This window comes from Ranitomeya imitator, chromosome 1 (genome assembly GCF_032444005.1).
Source record: "Ranitomeya imitator isolate aRanImi1 chromosome 1, aRanImi1.pri, whole genome shotgun sequence".
NCBI lineage: Eukaryota > Metazoa > Chordata > Amphibia > Anura > Dendrobatidae > Ranitomeya > Ranitomeya imitator.
This window is the reverse complement of record NC_091282.1, coordinates 30,176,984-30,195,945: the sequence shown is the minus strand read 5'-3', so window position 1 is coordinate 30,195,945 and position 18,962 is coordinate 30,176,984. Positions and strand designations below refer to the sequence as shown.

The following is an 18,962-nucleotide window of genomic DNA, read 5'->3' as shown; positions in this document are numbered from 1 at the left end:
GTTACCTCTGCACCCCTATACCTGCACCCCTGATCGTTACCTCTGCACCCCTATTCCTGCACCCCTGACTGTTACCTCTGCACCCCTATACTTGCACCCCTGACTGTTACCTCTTCACCCCTATACCTGCACCCCTGACTGTTACCTCTTCACCCCTATACCTGCACCCCTGACTGTTACCTCTTCACCCCTATTCCTGCACCTGTTACCTCTGCACCCCTGACTGCTTCCTCTATATCCCCTATAACTGCACCCCTGACTGTTACTTCTGCACCCATATTCCTGCACCTCTGTTACCTCTGCACCCCTATTCCTGCACCCCTGACTGTTACCTCTTCACCCCTATACCTGCACCCCTGACTGTTACTTCTGCACCCCCTATACCTGCATCCCTGTTACCTCTGCACCCCTATACCTGCACCCCTGTTACCTCTGCACCCCCATTCCTGCACCTCTGTTACCTCTTCACCTCCTATACCTGCACCCCTGATCATTACCTCTGCACCCCTATACCTGCACCCCTGACTGTTACCTCTTCACCCCTATTCCTGCACCTCTGTTACCTCTTCACCCCTATTACTGTACCTCTGTTACCTCTGCACCCCTATTCCTGCACCTCTGTTACCTCTTCACCCCAATTACTGTACCTCTGTTACCTCTGCACCCCTATTACTGTACCTCTGTTACCTCTGCACCCCTATTCCTGCAACTCTGTTACCTCTTCACCCCTATTACTGTACCTCTGTTACCTCTTCACCCCTATTACTGTACCTCTTTTACCTCTGCACCCCTATTCCTGCACCTCTGTTACCTCTGCACCCCTATTCCTGCACCTCTGTTACCTCTTCACCCCTATTACTGTACCTCTGTTACCTCTGCACCCCTATTCCTGCACCTCTGTTACCTCTGCACCATTATTCCTGCACCTCTGTTACCTCTTCACCCCTATTACTGTACCTCTGTTACCTCTTCACCCCTATTACTGTACCTCTGTTACCTCTGCACCCCTATTCCTGCACCTCTGTTACCTCTTCACCCCTATTACTGTACCTCTGTTACCTCTGCACCCCTATTCCTGCACCTCTGTTACCTCTTCACCCCTATTACTGTACCTCTGTTACCTCTTCACCCCTATTCCTGCACCTCTGTTACCTCTTCACCCCTATTACTGTACCTCTGTTACCTCTTCACCCCTATTACTGTACCTCTGTTACCTCTTCACCCCTATTCCTGCACCTCTGTTACCTCTTCACCCCTATTACTGTACCTCTGTTACCTCTGCACCCCTATTCCTGCACCTCTGTTACCTCTTCACCCCAATTACTGTACCTCTGTTACCTCTTCACCCCTATTACTGTACCTCTGTTACCTCTGCACCCCTATTCCTGCACCTCTGTTACCTCTGCACCCCTATTCCTGCACCTCTGTTACCTCTTCACCCCTATTACTGTACCTCTGTTACCTCTGCACCCCTATTACTGTACCTCTGTTACCTCTGCACCCCTATTACTGTACCTCTGTTACCTCTGCACCCCTATTCCTGCACCTCTGTTACCTCTTCACCCCTATTACTGTACCTCTGTTACCTCTTCACCCCTATTACTGTACCTCTGTTACCTCTGCACCCCTATTACTGTACCTCTGTTACCTCTTCACCCCTATTCCTGCACCTCTGTTACCTCTTCACCCCTATTACTGTACCTCTGTTACCTCTGCACCCCTATTACTGTACCTCTGTTACCTCTGCACCCCTATTCCTGCACCTCTGTTACCTCTGCACCATTATTCCTGCACCTCTGTTACCTCTTCACCCCTATTACTGTACCTCTGTTACCTCTGCACCCCTATTACTGTACCTCTGTTACCTCTTCACCCCTATTCCTGCACCTCTGTTACCTCTGCACCCCTATTCCTGCACCTCTGTTACCTCTTCACCCCTATTACTGTACCTCTGTTACCTCTGCACCCCTATTACTGTACCTCTGTTACCTCATCACCCCTATTCCTGCACCTCTGTTACCTCTGCACCCCTATTACTGTACCTCTGTTACCTCTTCACCCCTATTACTGTACCTCTGTTACCTCTTCACCCCTATTACTGTACCTCTGTTACCTCTGCACCCCTATTCCTGCACCTCTGTTACCTCTGCACCCCTATTCCTGCACCTCTGTTACCTCTTCACCCCTATTACTGTACCTCTGTTACCTCTGCACCCCTATTCCTGCACCTCTGTTACCTCTGCACCATTATTCCTGCACCTCTGTTACCTCTTCACCCCTATTACTGTACCTCTGTTACCTCTGCACCCCTATTCCTGCACCTCTGTTACCTCTTCACCCCTATTACTGTACCTCTGTTACCTCTGCACCCCTATTCCTGCACCTCTGTTACCTCTTCACCCCTATTACTGTACCTCTGTTACCTCTTCACCCCTATTCCTGCACCTCTGTTACCTCTTCACCCCTATTACTGTACCTCTGTTACCTCTGCACCCCTATTCCTGCACCTCTGTTACCTCTTCACCCCAATTACTGTACCTCTGTTACCTCTGCACCCCTATTACTGTACCTCTGTTACCTCTGCACCCCTATTCCTGCACCTCTGTTACCTCTTCACCCCTATTACTGTACCTCTGTTACCTCTGCACCCCTATTACTGTACCTCTGTTACCTCTTCACCCCTATTACTGTACCTCTGTTACCTCTGCACCCCTATTACTGTACCTCTGTTACCTCTGCACCCCTATTACTGTACCTCTGTTACCTCTGCACCCCTATTCCTGCACCTCTGTTACCTCTTCACCCCTATTACTGTACCTCTGTTACCTCTTCACCCCTATTACTGTACCTCTGTTACCTCTGCACCCCTATTACTGTACCTCTGTTACCTCTTCACCCCTATTCCTGCACCTCTGTTACCTCTGCACCCCTATTACTGTACCTCTGTTACCTCTTCACCCCTATTACTGTACCTCTGTTACCTCTTCACCCCTATTACTGTACCTCTGTTACCTCTTCACCCCTATTACTGTACCTCTGTTACCTCTTCACCCCTATTACTGTACCTCTGTTACCTCTTCACCCCTATTACTGTACCTCTGTTACCTCTGCACCCCTATTCCTGCACCTCTGTTACCTCTGCACCATTATTCCTGCACCTCTGTTACCTCTTCACCCCTATTACTGTACCTCTGTTACCTCTGCACCCCTATTACTGTACCTCTGTTACCTCTTCACCCCTATTCCTGCACCTCTGTTACCTCTGCACCCCTATTCCTGCACCTCTGTTACCTCTTCACCCCTATTACTGTACCTCTGTTACCTCTGCACCCCTATTACTGTACCTCTGTTACCTCTTCACCCCGATTCCTGCACCTGTTACCTCTGCACCCCTATTACTGTACCTCTGTTACCTCTTCACCCCTATTCCTGTACCTCTGTTACCTCTGCACCCCTATTACTGTACCTCTGTTACCTCTTCACCCCTATTCCTGCACCTCTGTTACCTCTTCACCCCTATTACTGTACCTCTGTTACCTCTGCACCCCTATTACTGTACCTCTGTTACCTCTGCACCCCTATTCCTGCACCTCTGTTACCTCTTCACCCCTATTCCTGTACCTCTGTTACCTCTTCACCCCTATTCCTGTACCTCTGTTACCTCTTCACCCCTATTCCTGTACCTCTGTTACCTCTTCACCCCTATTCCTGCACCTCTGTTACCTCTTCACCCCTATTCCTGCACCTCTGTTACCTCTTCACCCCTATTACTGTACCTCTGTTACCTCTGCATCCCTATTCCTGCACCTCTGTTACCTCTTCACCCCTATTCCTGTACCTCTGTTACCTCTTCACCCCTATTCCTGTACCTCTGTTACCTCTTCACCCCTATTCCTGCACCTCTGTTACCTCTTCACCCCTATTCCTGTACCTCTGTTACCTCTTCACCCCTATTACTGTACCTCTGTTACCTCTTCACCCCTATTCCTGTACCTCTGTTACCTCTTCACCCCTATTCCTGTACCTCTGTTACCTCTTCACCCCTATTACTGTACCTCTGTTACCTCTGCATCCCTATTCCTGCACCTCTGTTACCTCTGCACCCCTATTACTGTACCTCTGTTACCTCTGCACCCCTATTCCTGCACCTCTGTTACCTCTTCACCCCTATTACTGCACCTCTGTTACCTCTGCACCCCCTATACCTGCACCCCTGACTGTTACACATGTCTCCTCCTTTGCATGATTTTATCATTCTGTTAGAAGCTTGTAATAATGATTTCCGCAGGGTTAATCTGAGGTAAGCGCGTGATTAATAGCAGATTGATTGGCGTGGATCGGGCGCTGGTGGGTGCTGTGATTAGTGCTGGGTGCTGGCTGTTAGCGGAGCTGTTCTCAGGGAGAAGCTTTTTTGCTCTTACAGTTCTTCTTCGTTCTCTTCTTTCTCTGTTTTCTCCTGCACACTTTTCTTTCTGTTCTCAGTTCCTTTCCGCTTCTTAAAGAGCCCCCACAGCGACGGGCCGCTCCTCTCTTCCTCCTGCGGTGCGGAGCTTTATAGTGCGCAGCGTTCAGTTCAGAAAGACAGAAGGTAAATGTGGTGCAAAACATAGGAACGCCGTCGCCCGTATGACCGGACTACACCGCGCCGCTGCACGTCCACCTAGTAATTGTGACCCTGCTGGCTGACTACGGACCTCCCGACTTCCTGCCCAGCTGACCACGTGTAAAGTTCTGTAACTTTCTACAACACTTTGGTCACGATTCACCATTTGCCTTTTCTTTTTTAAGTCACTTTTCTTTTTCGTCTTGTTGTATTTGTTCAATTTTTGCACCAAATTCTTCAAATTGGCGCACACGGTTCACAAACTTTTGCTCAAAAAGAAACAGTGCTCAAAAAGTTGCAAAATTTGTATCAATCAGATATAGATAAAATCACTCCGGGAAGGACTGGAGCACATTTGGGTAAAAATGCGACTTTTTCAAAGTTGCAAATACGGAATGAGCCGAAAACATCTGGAAACTCACAATGACGAACATAGAGAAATACAGGTGACCATGGAAAAAAGGCTTACAAAAAAGGTGCAAATTAAAAACACCAAAAACTATGTAAACATGGTGCAAATGCAAAAAGGAATCGAGTCTCTTGTTTCCATTCAGAGACAGTAACCCTGTACATAGCTGAGAGGTGGATACAATGTATCCAGTACAGACAATGCTCTGTGACTCCAGACTGATACAATGTATCCAGTACAGACAATGCTCTGTGACTCCAGACTGATACAATGTATCCAGTGCAGACAATGCTCTGTGACCCCAGACTGATACAATGTATCCAGTGCAGACAATGCTCTGTGACCCCCAGACTGATACAATGTATCCAGTGCAGACAATGCTCTGTGACCCCAGACTGATACAATGTATCCAGTGCAGACAATGCTCTGTGACCCCAGACTGATACAATGTATCCAGTGCAGACAATGCTCTGTGACCCCAGACTGATACAATGTATCCAGTGCAGACAATGCTCTGTGACTCCAGACTGATACAATGTATCCAGTGCAGACAATGCTCTGTGACCCCAGACTGATACAATGTATCCAGTGCAGACAATGCTCTGTGACCCCAGACTGATACAATGTATCCAGTGCAGACAATGCTCTGTGACTCCAGACTGATACAATGTATCCAGTGCAGACAATGCTCTGTGACTCCAGACTGATACAATGTATCCAGTACAGATAATGCTCTGTGACTCCAGACTGATACAATGTATCCAGTGCAGACAATGCTCTGTGACTCCAGACTGATACAATGTATCCAGTGCAGACAATGCTCTGTGACCCCAGACTGATACAATGTATCCAGTGCAGACAATGCTCTGTGACTCCAGACTGATACAATGTATCCAGTGCAGACAATGCTCTGTGACTCCAGACTGATACAATGTATCCAGTGCAGACAATGCTCTGTGACTCCAGACTGATACAATGTATCCAGTGCAGACAATGCTCTGTGACTCCAGACTGATACAATGTATCCAGTGCAGACAATGCTCTGTGACTCCAGACTGATACAATATATCCAGTGCAGACAATGCTCTGTGACCCCAGACTGATACAATGTATCCAGTGCAGACAATGCTCTGTGACTCCAGACTGATACAATGTATCCAGTGCAATGCTCTGTGACTCCAGACTGATACAATGTATCCAGTGCAGACAATGCTCTGTGACTCCAGACTGATACAATATATCCAGTGCAGACAATGCTCTGTGACTCCAGACTGATACAATGTATCCAGTGCAGACAATGCTCTGTGACTCCAGACTGATACAATGTATCCAGTGCAGACAATGCTCTGTGACTCCAGACTGATACAATGTATCCAGTGCAGACAATGCTCTGTGACTCCAGACTGATACAATGTATCCAGTGCAGACAATGCTCTGTGACTCCAGACTGATACAATGTATCCAGTGCAGACAATGCTCTGTGACTCCAGACTGATACAATGTATCCAGTGCAGACAATGCTCTGTGACTCCAGACTGATACAATGTATCCAGTACAGACAATGCTCTGTGACTCCAGACTGATACAATGTGTCCAGTGCAGACAATGCTCTGTGACTCCAGACTGATACAATGTATCCAGTGCAGACAATGCTCTGTGACTCCAGACTGATACAATATATCCAGTACAGACAATGCTCTGTGACTCCAGACTGATACAATGTATCCAGTGCAGACAATGCTCTGTGACTCCAGACTGATACAATGTATCCAGTGCAGACAATGCTCTGTGACCCCAGACTGATACAATGTATCCAGTGCAGACAATGCTCTGTGACTCCAGACTGATACAATGTATCCAGTGCAGACAATGCTCTGTGACTCCAGACTGATACAATGTATCCAGTGCAGACAATGCTCTGTGACTCCAGACTGATACAATATATCCAGTACAGACAATGCTCTGTGACCCCAGACTGATACAATGTATCCAGTGCAGACAATGCTCTGTGACTCCAAACTGATACAATGTATCCAGTGCAGACAATGCTCTGTGACTCCAGACTGATACAATGTATCCAGTGCAGACAATGCTCTGTGACTCCAGACTGATACAATGTATCCAGTGCGGACAATGCTCTGTGACTCCAGACTGATACAATGTATCCAGTGCAGACAATGCTCTGTGACCCCAGACTGATACAATGTATCCAGTGCAGACAATGCTCTGTGACTCCAGACTGATACAATGTATCCAGTGCAGACAATGCTCTGTGACTCCAGACTGATACAATGTATCCAGTGCAGACAATGCTCTGTGACCCCAGACTGATACAATGTATCCAGTGCAGACAATGCTCTGTGACTCCAGACTGATACAATGTATCCAGTGCAGACAATGCTCTGTGACCCCAGACTGATACAATGTATCCAGTGCAGACAATGCTCTGTGACTCCAGACTGATACAATGTATCCAGTGCAGACAATGCTCTGTGACTCCAGACTGATACAATGTATCCAGTGCAGACAATGCTCTGTGACTCCAGACTGATACAATATATCCAGTGCAGACAATGCTCTGTGACTCCAGACTGATACAATGTATCCAGTGCAGACAATGCTCTGTGACTCCAGACTGATACAATGTATCCAGTGCGGACAATGCTCTGTGACTCCAGACTGATACAATGTATCCAGTGCGGACAATGCTCTGTGACTCCAGACTGATACAATGTATCCAGTGCAGACAATGCTCTGTGACCCCAGACTGATACAATGTATCCAGTGCAGACAATGCTCTGTGACTCCAGACTGATACAATGTATCCAGTGCAGACAATGCTCTGTGACTCCAGACTGATACAATGTATCCAGTGCAGACAATGCTCTGTGACTCCAGACTGATACAATATATCCAGTGCAGACAATGCTCTGTGACTCCAGACTGATACAATGTATCCAGTGCAGACAATGCTCTGTGACTCCAGACTGATACAATGTATCCAGTGCGGACAATGCTCTGTGACTCCAGACTGATACAATGTATCCAGTGCGGACAATGCTCTGTGACTCCAGACTGATACAATGTATCCAGTGCAGACAATGCTCTGTGACTCCAGACTGATACAATCAGTGCCGCCATCAAGGCATTACTGCCCTGACTGGCGTATGGGGCCTGATGACCTGATGACCGCATCGGGCCCCAGCGGTAGGATTCTGCCAATGCAGTAACTGAACCTGCATCTGAGACACAGGGGGAACAATGGAGACACGGGGGGAAGAATGGAGACACGGGGGGAAGAATGGAGACTCAAGGGGAAGAATGGAGACACGGGGGGAAGAATGGAGACTCAAGGGGAAGAATGGAGACTCAAGGGGAAGAATGGAGACACAAGGGGAAGAATGGAGACACAGGGGGAAGAATGGAGACACAGGGGGAAGAATGGAGACACAGGGGGAAGAATGGAGACACAAGGGGAAGAATGGAGACACAGGGGGAAGAATGGAGACACAGGGGGAAGAATGGAGACACAAGGGGAAGAATGGAGACACAGGGGGAAGAATGGAGACACGGGGGGAAGAATGGAGACACTATATCCAGTACAGACAATGCTCTGTGACTCCAAACTGATACAATGTATCCAGTGCAGACAATGCTCTGTGACTCCAGACTGATACAATGTATCCAGTGCGGACAATGCTCTGTGACTCCAGACTGATACAATGTATCCAGTGCAGACAATGCTCTGTGACTCCAGACTGATACAATGTATCCAGTGCGGACAATGCTCTGTGACTCCAGACTGATACAATGTATCCAGTGCAGACAATGCTCTGTGACCCCAGACTGATACAATGTATCCAGTGCAGACAATGCTCTGTGACTCCAGACTGATACAATGTATCCAGTGCAGACAATGCTCTGTGACTCCAGACTGATACAATGTATCCAGTGCAGACAATGCTCTGTGACTCCAGACTGATACAATGTATCCAGTGCAGACAATGCTCTGTGACCCCAGACTGATACAATGTATCCAGTGCAGACAATGCTCTGTGACTCCAGACTGATACAATGTATCCAGTGCAGACAATGCTCTGTGACTCCAGACTGATACAATGTATCCAGTGCAGACAATGCTCTGTGACTCCAGACTGATACAATGTATCCAGTGCAGACAATGCTCTGTGACTCCAGACTGATACAATATATCCAGTGCAGACAATGCTCTGTGACTCCAGACTGATACAATGTATCCAGTGCAGACAATGCTCTGTGACTCCAGACTGATACAATGTATCCAGTGCAGACAATGCTCTGTGACTCCAGACTGATACAATGTATCCAGTGCGGACAATGCTCTGTGACTCCAGACTGATACAATGTATCCAGTGCGGACAATGCTCTGTGACTCCAGACTGATACAATGTATCCAGTGCAGACAATGCTCTGTGACCCCAGACTGATACAATGTATCCAGTGCAGACAATGCTCTGTGACTCCAGACTGATACAATGTATCCAGTGCAGACAATGCTCTGTGACTCCAGACTGATACAATGTATCCAGTGCGGACAATGCTCTGTGACTCCAGACTGATACAATGTATCCAGTGCGGACAATGCTCTGTGACTCCAGACTGATACAATGTATCCAGTGCAGACAATGCTCTGTGACTCCAGACTGATACAATCAGTGCCGCCATCAAGGCATTACTGCCCTGACTGGCGTATGGGGCCTGATGACCTGATGACCGCATCGGGCCCCAGCGGTAGGATTCTGCCAATGCAGTAACTGAACCTGCATCTGAGACACAGGGGGAACAATGGAGACACGGGGGGAAGAATGGAGACACGGGGGGAAGAATGGAGACTCAAGGGGAAGAATGGAGACACGGGGGGAAGAATGGAGACTCAAGGGGAAGAATGGAGACTCAAGGGGAAGAATGGAGACACAAGGGGAAGAATGGAGACACAGGGGGAAGAATGGAGACACAGGGGGAAGAATGGAGACACGGGGGGAAGAATGGAGACACAAGGGGAAGAATGGAGACACAGGGGGAAGAATGGAGACACAGGGGGAAGAATGGAGACACAGGGGGAAGAATGGAGACACGGGGGGAAGAATGGAGACACGGGGGGAAGAATGGAGACACAAGGGGAAGAATGGAGACACAGGGGGAAGAATGGAGACACAGGGGGAAGAATGGAGACACAGGGGGAAGAATGGAGACACGGGGGGAAGAATGGAGACACGAGGGGAAGAATGGAGACACGAGGGGAAGAATGGAGACACAGGGGGAAGTATGGAGACACAGGGGGAAGAATGGAGACACAAGGGGAAGAATGGAGACACGGGGGGAAGAATGGAGACACAAGGGGAAGAATGGAGACACAGGGGGAAGAATGGAGACACAGGGGGAAGAATGGAGACACAAGGGGAAGAATGGAGACACAGGGGGAAGAATGGAGACACGGGGGGAAGAATGGAGACTCAAGGGGAAGAATGGAGACTCAAGGGGAAGAATGGAGACACAAGGGGAAGAATGGAGACACAGGGGGAAGAATGGAGACACAGGGGGAAGAATGGAGACACGGGGGGAAGAATGGAGACACGGGGGGAAGAATGGAGACACGGGGGGAAGAATGGAGACTCAAGGGGAAGAATGGAGACACGGGGGGAAGAATGGAGACTCAAGGGGAAGAATGGAGACTCAAGGGGAAGAATGGAGACACAAGGGGAAGAATGGAGACACAGGGGGAAGAATGGAGACACAGGGGGAAGAATGGAGACACGGGGGGAAGAATGGAGACACAAGGGGAAGAATGGAGACACAGGGGGAAGAATGGAGACACAGGGGGAAGAATGGAGACACAGGGGGAAGAATGGAGACACGGGGGGAAGAATGGAGACACGGGGGGAAGAATGGAGACACAAGGGGAAGAATGGAGACACAGGGGGAAGAATGGAGACACAGGGGGAAGAATGGAGACACAGGGGGAAGAATGGAGACACGGGGGGAAGAATGGAGACACGAGGGGAAGAATGGAGACACGAGGGGAAGAATGGAGACACAGGGGGAAGTATGGAGACACAGGGGGAAGAATGGAGACACAAGGGGAAGAATGGAGACACGGGGGGAAGAATGGAGACACAAGGGGAAGAATGGAGACACAGGGGGAAGAATGGAGACACAGGGGGAAGAATGGAGACACAAGGGGAAGAATGGAGACACAGGGGGAAGAATGGAGACACGGGGGGAAGAATGGAGACTCAAGGGGAAGAATGGAGACTCAAGGGGAAGAATGGAGACACAAGGGGAAGAATGGAGACACAGGGGGAAGAATGGAGACACAGGGGGAAGAATGGAGACACGGGGGGAAGAATGGAGACACAAGGGGAAGAATGGAGACACAGGGGGAAGAATGGAGACACAGGGGGAAGAATGGAGACACAGGGGGAAGAATGGAGACACGGGGGGAAGAATGGAGACACGGGGGGAAGAATGGAGACACAAGGGGAAGAATGGAGACACAGGGGGAAGAATGGAGACACAGGGGGAAGAATGGAGACACAGGGGGAAGAATGGAGACACGGGGGGAAGAATGGAGACACGAGGGGAAGAATGGAGACACGAGGGGAAGAATGGAGACACAGGGGGAAGTATGGAGACACAGGGGGAAGAATGGAGACACAAGGGGAAGAATGGAGACACGGGGGGAAGAATGGAGACACAAGGGGAAGAATGGAGACACAGGGGGAAGAATGGAGACACAGGGGGAAGAATGGAGACACAAGGGGAAGAATGGAGACACAGGGGGAAGAATGGAGACACGGGGGGAAGAATGGAGACACGGGGGGAAGAATGGAGACACAAGGGGAAGAATGGAGACACGGGGGGAAGAATGGAGACTCAAGGGGAAGAATGGAGACTCAAGGGGAAGAATGGAGACACAAGGGGAAGAATGGAGACACAGGGGGAAGAATGGAGACACAGGGGGAAGAATGGAGACACGGGGGGAAGAATGGAGACACAAGGGGAAGAATGGAGACACAGGGGGAAGAATGGAGACACAGGGGGAAGAATGGAGACACAGGGGGAAGAATGGAGACACGGGGGGAAGAATGGAGACACGAGGGGAAGAATGGAGACACGAGGGGAAGAATGGAGACACAGGGGGAAGTATGGAGACACAGGGGGAAGTATGGAGACACAGGGGGAAGAATGGAGACACAGGGGGAAGAATGGAGACACAGGGAAGAATGGAGACACAGGGGGAAGAATGGAGACACAGGGGGAAGAATGGAGACACGGGGGGAAGAATGGAGACACAAGGGGAAAAATGGAGACACGTGGGGAAGAATGGAGACACGGGAAAGAATGGACACACGGGGGAAGAATGGAGACACGGGGGGAAGAATGGAGACACAGGGGGAAGTATGGAGACACAGGGGGAAGAATGGAGACACAGAGGGAAGAATGGAGACACAGGGGGAAGAATGGAGACACAGGGAAGAATGGAGACACAGGGGGAAGAATGGAGACACAGGGGGAAGAATGGAGACACGGGGGGAAGAATGGAGACACAAGGGTGTTGTGAATTCTGTGGCTGAGTTCACTTCTGTGGTCACAAGTGGTATTGCAGTCTCTGGGCTTCCTCCCTCAGGTGTTTTGGTGAGCTCGTTGGCTGCCTTGCTATTTAGCTCCACCTGAGTCTGTCTTCCTTGCTCCTTGTCAATGTTCCAGTGTTGGATCTGAGCTACTGCATCTTTCCTTGGGTCTGCTGCTCTGCTAGATAAGTGCTTCTAGTTTGTTTTCTGTTTTTTCTGTCCAGCTTGCTATTAACTTTTGCTGGAAGCTCTGAGAAGCAAAGGGGTGCACCGCCGTGCTGTTAGTTCGGCACGGTGGGTCTTTTTGCCCCTTTGCGTGGTTTTCGTTTTAGGGTTTTTTGTAGACTGCATAGTTCTCTTTGCTATCCTCGCTCTGTCTAGAATATCGGGCCTCACTTTGCTGAATCTATTTCATTCCTACGTTTGTCTTTTCATCTTGCTAACAGTCATTATATGTGGGGGGCTGCCTATTCCTTTGGGGTATTTCTCTGAGGTAAGTCAGGCTTGTATTTCTATCTTCAGGCTAGTCAGCTCCTCAGGCAGTGCCGAGTTGCATAGGTAGTGATAGGCGCAATCCACTGCTGCTTATAGTTGTGTGAGGATAGATCAGGTACTGCAGTCTACAGAGATTCCACGTCTCAGAGCTCGTCCTATTGTTTTTGGTTATTGCCAGATCTCTGTATGTGCGCTGATTACTGCACGCTGTGTTGCCTGATTGCCAGCCATAACAGTACAAGGAGCCACACCAATGATTCCCAATAGAGGGAAAAAAGAAATCCTGACATCATTTTTTTTTCTTAGCTCTGTCTTCAGTCTTTTTTTTCCCCTAGACATTAGAGTGCTTCAGGACACAGCTGTGGACATGGATATTCAGGCTCTGTGCTCCTCAATGGATAATCTCGTTGTAAATGTACAAAAGATTCAAGATACTATTGATCAGAAATCGATGCTAGAACCAAGAATTCCGATTCCTGATTTGTTTTTTGGTGACAGAACTAAGTTCCTGAGCTTCAGAAATAATTGTAAGCTATTTTTGGCCTTGAAACCTCATTCTTCTGGTAATCCTATTCAACAGGTTTTGATTATTATTTCTTTTTTGCGCGGCGACCCACAGGACTGGGCGTTTTCTCTTGCACCAGGAGATTCTGCATTGAGTAATGTTGATGCATTTTTCCAGGCGCTGGGATTGCTTTACGATGAGCCTAATTCAGTGGATCAGGCTGAGAAAAATCTGCTGGCTTTATGCCAGGGTCAGGATGATGTAGAAGTATATTGTCAGAAATTTAGGAAGTGGTCAGTACTCACTCTGTGGAATGAATCTGCACTAGCGGCTTTGTTCAGAAAGGGTCTCTCTGAAGCTCTTAAGGATGTAATGGTGGGATTTCCTATGCCTGCTGGTTTGAATGAGTCTATGTCCTTGGCCATTCAGATCGGTCGTCGCTTGCGCGAGCGTAAATCTGTGCACCATCTGGCGGTATTGTCTGAGAGTAAACCTGAGCCTATGCAGTGCGACAGGACTATGACTAAAGTAGAACGGCAAGAACACAGACGTCTGAACAGACTGTGTTTCTATTGTGGTGATTCTACTCATGCTATTTCTAATTGTCCTAAACGCACTAGGCGGTTCGATAGCTCTGCCGTCATTGGTACTGTACAGTCCAAATTCCTTTTGTCCATTACCTTAATGTGCTCTTTGTCATCGTATTCTGTCATGGCGTTTGTGGATTCAGGCGCTGCCCTGAATCTGATGGATTTGGATTATGCTAAACGTTGTGGATTTTTCTTGGAGCCTTTGCGGTGTCCTATTCCGTTGAGAGGAATTGATGCTACACCTTTGGCCAAGAATAAGCCTCAGTACTGGGCCCAGCTGACCATGTGCATGGCTCCTGCACATCAGGAAGTTATTCGCTTTCTGGTACTGCATAATTTGCATGATGTGGTCGTGTTGGGGTTGCCATGGCTACAAACCCATAATCCAGTATTGGATTGGAACTCTATGTCGGTATCCAGCTGGGGTTGTCAGGGGGTACATGGTGATGTTCCATTTTTGTCTATTTCGTCATCCATTCCTTCTGACATCCCAGAGTTCTTGTCGGACTTTCAGGATGTATTTGAAGAGTCCAAGTCTGATGCCCTACCTCCGCATAGGAATTGTGATTGTGCTATCGATTTGATTCCTGGTAGTAAATTCCCTAAGGGTCGTTTATTTAATTTGTCCGTACCTGAACACACCGCTATGCGCAGTTATGTGAAGGAGTCCCTGGAGAAGGGACATATTCGCCCATCGTCGTCACCATTGGGAGCAGGGTTCTTTTTTGTAGCCAAGAAGGATGGTTCGCTAAGACCGTGTATTGATTACCGCCTTCTTAATAAGATCACTGTTAAGTTTCAGTATCCCTTGCCATTGATTTCTGACTTGTTTGCTCGGATTAAGGGGGCTAGTTGGTTTACTAAGATTGATCTTCGTGGTGCGTATAATCTGGTGAGAATCAGGCAGGGAGATGAATGGAAAACGGCATTTAATACGCCCGAGGGTCATTTTGAGTATCTGGTGATGCCGTTCGGACTTGCCAATGCTCCATCTGTTTTTCAGTCTTTAATGCATGACATTTTCCGTGAGTATCTGGATAAATTCTTGATTGTTTACTTGGATGACATTTTGATCTTCTCAGATGATTGGGAGTCTCATGTGAAGCAGGTCAGAATGGTTTTCCAGGTCCTGCGTGCTAATTCCTTGTTCGTGAAGGGATCAAAGTGTCTCTTCGGTGTGCAGAAAGTTTCATTTTTGGGGTTCATCTTTTCCCCTTCTACTATCGAGATGGATCCGGTTAAGGTTCAGGCCATCCAGGATTGGACTCAGCCGACATCTCTAAAAAGTCTGCAGAAATTCCTGGGCTTTGCTAATTTTTATCGTCGCTTCATCTGTAATTTTTCTAGCATTGCCAAACCATTGACCGATTTGACCAAGAAGGGTGCTGATTTGGTTAATTGGTCTTCTGCTGCCGTAGAAGCTTTTCAGGAGTTGAAGCGTCGTTTTTGCTGTGCCCCTGTGTTGTGTCAACCTGATGTTTCTCTTCCGTTCCAGGTCGAGGTTGATGCTTCTGAGATTGGTGCAGGGGCGGTTTTGTCACAGAGAGGTTCTGGTTGCTCAGTGTTCAAACCATGTGCTTTCTTTTCCAGGAAATTTTCTGCTGCTGAGCGTAATTATGATGTGGGCAACCGAGAGTTGCTGGCCATGAAGTGGGCATTCGAGGAGTGGCGTCATTGGCTTGAGGGTGCTAAGCATCGCGTGGTGGTTTTGACTGATCATAAGAACCTTACTTATCTTGAGTCTGCCAAGCGCTTGAATCCTAGACAGGCCCGTTGGTCGTTATTTTTTGCTCGTTTTGATTTTGTGATTTCATACCTTCCGGGCTCTAAAAATGTGAAGGCGGATGCTCTGTCTAGGAGTTTTGTGCCCGACTCTCCGGGGTTATCTGAGCCGGCGAGTATCCTCAAGGAAGGAGTCATTGTGTCTGCCATCTCCCCTGATTTGCGGAGAGTGTTACAGAAATTTCAGGCTAATAAACCTGATCGTTGTCCGGCCGAGAAACTGTTCGTCCCTGATAGGTGGACTAGTAAAGTTATCTCTGAACTTCATTGTTCGGTGCTGGCCGGTCATCCAGGAATCTTTGGTACTAGGGAGTTGGTTGCTAGATCCTTCTGGTGGCCATCTCTGTCACGGGATGTGCGTGCTTTTGTGCAGTCCTGTGGAATTTGTGCTAGGGCTAAGCCCTGCTGTTCACGTGCCAGTGGGTTGCTTTTGCCCTTGCCGGTCCCGAAGAGGCCTTGGACACATATTTCGATGGATTTCATTTCTGACCTTCCCGTTTCTCAAAAAATGTCGGTCATTTGGGTGGTCTGTGATCGCTTTTCTAAAATGGTCCATCTGGTGCCCTTGGTTAAATTGCCTTCCTCCTCTGATTTGGTGCCTTTGTTCTTCCAGCATGTGGTTCGTTTACATGGCATTCCTGAGAATATTGTTTCTGACAGAGGTTCCCAGTTTGTCTCGAGGTTCTGGCGAGCCTTTTGTGGTAGGATGGGCATTGACCTATCTTTCTCCTCGGCCTTCCATCCTCAGACTAATGGCCAGACCGAACGAACCAATCAGACCTTGGAAACATATCTGAGATGTTTTGTTTCCGCTGACCAGGATGATTGGGTGTCATTTTTGCCGTTGGCTGAGTTCGCCCTTAATAATCGGGCCAGCTCGGCTACCTTGGTCTCTCCATTTTTCTGCAATTCTGGGTTCCATCCTCGTTTCTCTTCAGGACAGGTTGAGTCTTCGGACTGTCCTGGTGTGGATTCTGTGGTGGACAGGTTGCAGCAGATCTGGACTCAGGTAGTGGACAATTTGACCTTGTCCCAGGAGAAGGCTCAGCTTTTCGCTAATCGCAGACGCCGTGTGGGACCCCGACTTCGTGTTGGGGATCTGGTTTGGTTATCTTCTCGTCATATTCCTATGAAGGTTTCCTCTCCTAAATTTAAACCTCGTTTTATTGGTCCGTATAGGATTTCTGAGATTCTCAATCCGGTGTCTTTTCGTTTGACCCTCCCAGACTCCTTTTCCATACATAATGTATTCCATAGGTCGTTGTTGAGGAGATACGTGGCACCTATGGTTCCATCTGTGGAGCCTCCTGCCCCTGTTTTGGTGGAGGGGGAATTGGAGTATATTGTGGAGAAGATTTTGGATTCTCGTGTCTCTAGACGGAAACTCCAGTATCTGGTCAAATGGAAGGGTTATGCTCAGGAAGATAATTCCTGGGTTTTTGCCTCTGATGTCCATGCCCCAGATCTTGTTCGTGCCTTTCATGTGGCTCATCCTGGTCGGCCTGGGGGTTCTGGTGAGGGTTCGGTGACCCCTCCTCAAGGGGGGGGTACTGTTGTGAATTCTGTGGCTGAGTTCACTTCTGTGGTCACAAGTGGTATTGCAGTCTCTGGGCTTCCTCCCTCAGGTGTTTTGGTGAGCTCGTTGGCTGCCTTGCTATTTAGCTCCACCTGAGTCTGTCTTCCTTGCTCCTTGTCAATGTTCCAGTGTTGGATCTGAGCTACTGCATCTTTCCTTGGGCCTGCTGCTCTGCTAGATAAGTGCTTCTAGTTTGTTTTCTGTTTTTTCTGTCCAGCTTGCTATTAACTTTTGCTGGAAGCTCTGAGAAGCAAAGGGGTGCACCGCCGTGCTGTTAGTTCGGCACGGTGGGTCTTTTTGCCCCTTTGCGTGGTTTTCGTTTTAGGGTTTTTTGTAGACTGCATAGTTCTCTTTGCTATCCTCGCTCTGTCTAGAATATCGGGCCTCACTTTGCTGAATCTATTTCATTCCTACGTTTGTCTTTTCATCTTGCTAACAGTCATTATATGTGGGGGGCTGCCTATTCCTTTGGGGTATTTCTCTGAGGTAAGTCAGGCTTGTATTTCTATCTTCAGGCTAGTCAGCTCCTCAGGCAGTGCCGAGTTGCATAGGTAGTGATAGGCGCAATCCACTGCTGCTTATAGTTGTGTGAGGATAGATCAGGTACTGCAGTCTACAGAGATTCCACGTCTCAGAGCTCGTCCTATTGTTTTTGGTTATTGCCAGATCTCTGTATGTGCGCTGATTACTGCACGCTGTGTTGCCTGATTGCCAGCCATAACACAAGGGGAAAAATGGAGACACGGGGGGAAGAATGGAGACACGGGGGGAAGAATGGAGACACGGGGGAAGAATGGAGACACAAGGGGAAAAATGGAGACACAAGGGGAAGAATGGAGACACGGGGGGAAGAATGGAGACACGGGGGGAAGAATGGAGACACGGGAAAGAATGGACACACGGGGGAAGAATGGAGACACAGGGAGAAGAATGGAGACACGGGGGGAAGAATGGAGACACGGGGGAAGAATGGAGACACGGGGAAGAATGGACACACGGGGGAAGAATGGAGACACAGGGGGAAGTATGGAGACACAGGGGGAAGAATGGAGACACAGGGAAGAATGGAGACACGGGGTGAAGAATGGAGACACAAGGGGAAGAATGGAGACACGGGGGAAGAATGGAGACACGGGGGGAAGAATGGAGACACAAGGGGAAAAATGGAGACACAAGGGGAAGAATGGAGACACAGGGGGAAGAATGGAGACACGGGGGGAAGAATGGAGACACGGGGGGAAGAATGGAGACACAGGGGGAAGAATGGAGACACAAGGGGAAGAATGGAGACACAGGGGGAAGAATGGAGACACGGGGGGAAGAATGGAGACACGGGAAAGAATGGACACACGGGGGAAGAATGGAGACACAGGGGGAAGAATGGAGACACAG

The 18,962-nt window shown here is 48.7% G+C and overlaps 1 protein-coding gene across 4 annotated transcripts in view; it reads right to left on the bottom strand.

The window, feature by feature from the left end:
* Positions 1-18,962, bottom strand: part of FYB1 (FYN binding protein 1) — a 213,317-nt gene that overhangs the window by 16,583 nt on the left and 177,772 nt on the right. For 3 of the 4 annotated variants that reach the window (XM_069745921.1, XM_069745919.1, XM_069745922.1), the window contains one exon: positions 4,422-4,550. The exons of the other annotated variant lie outside the window; for it this stretch is intronic. In XM_069745921.1, coding sequence (XP_069602022.1) covers positions 4,422-4,550 — 129 coding nt within the window. The remainder of the gene's footprint in view (positions 1-4,421; positions 4,551-18,962) is intronic. 4 annotated transcript variants of the gene reach the window in all.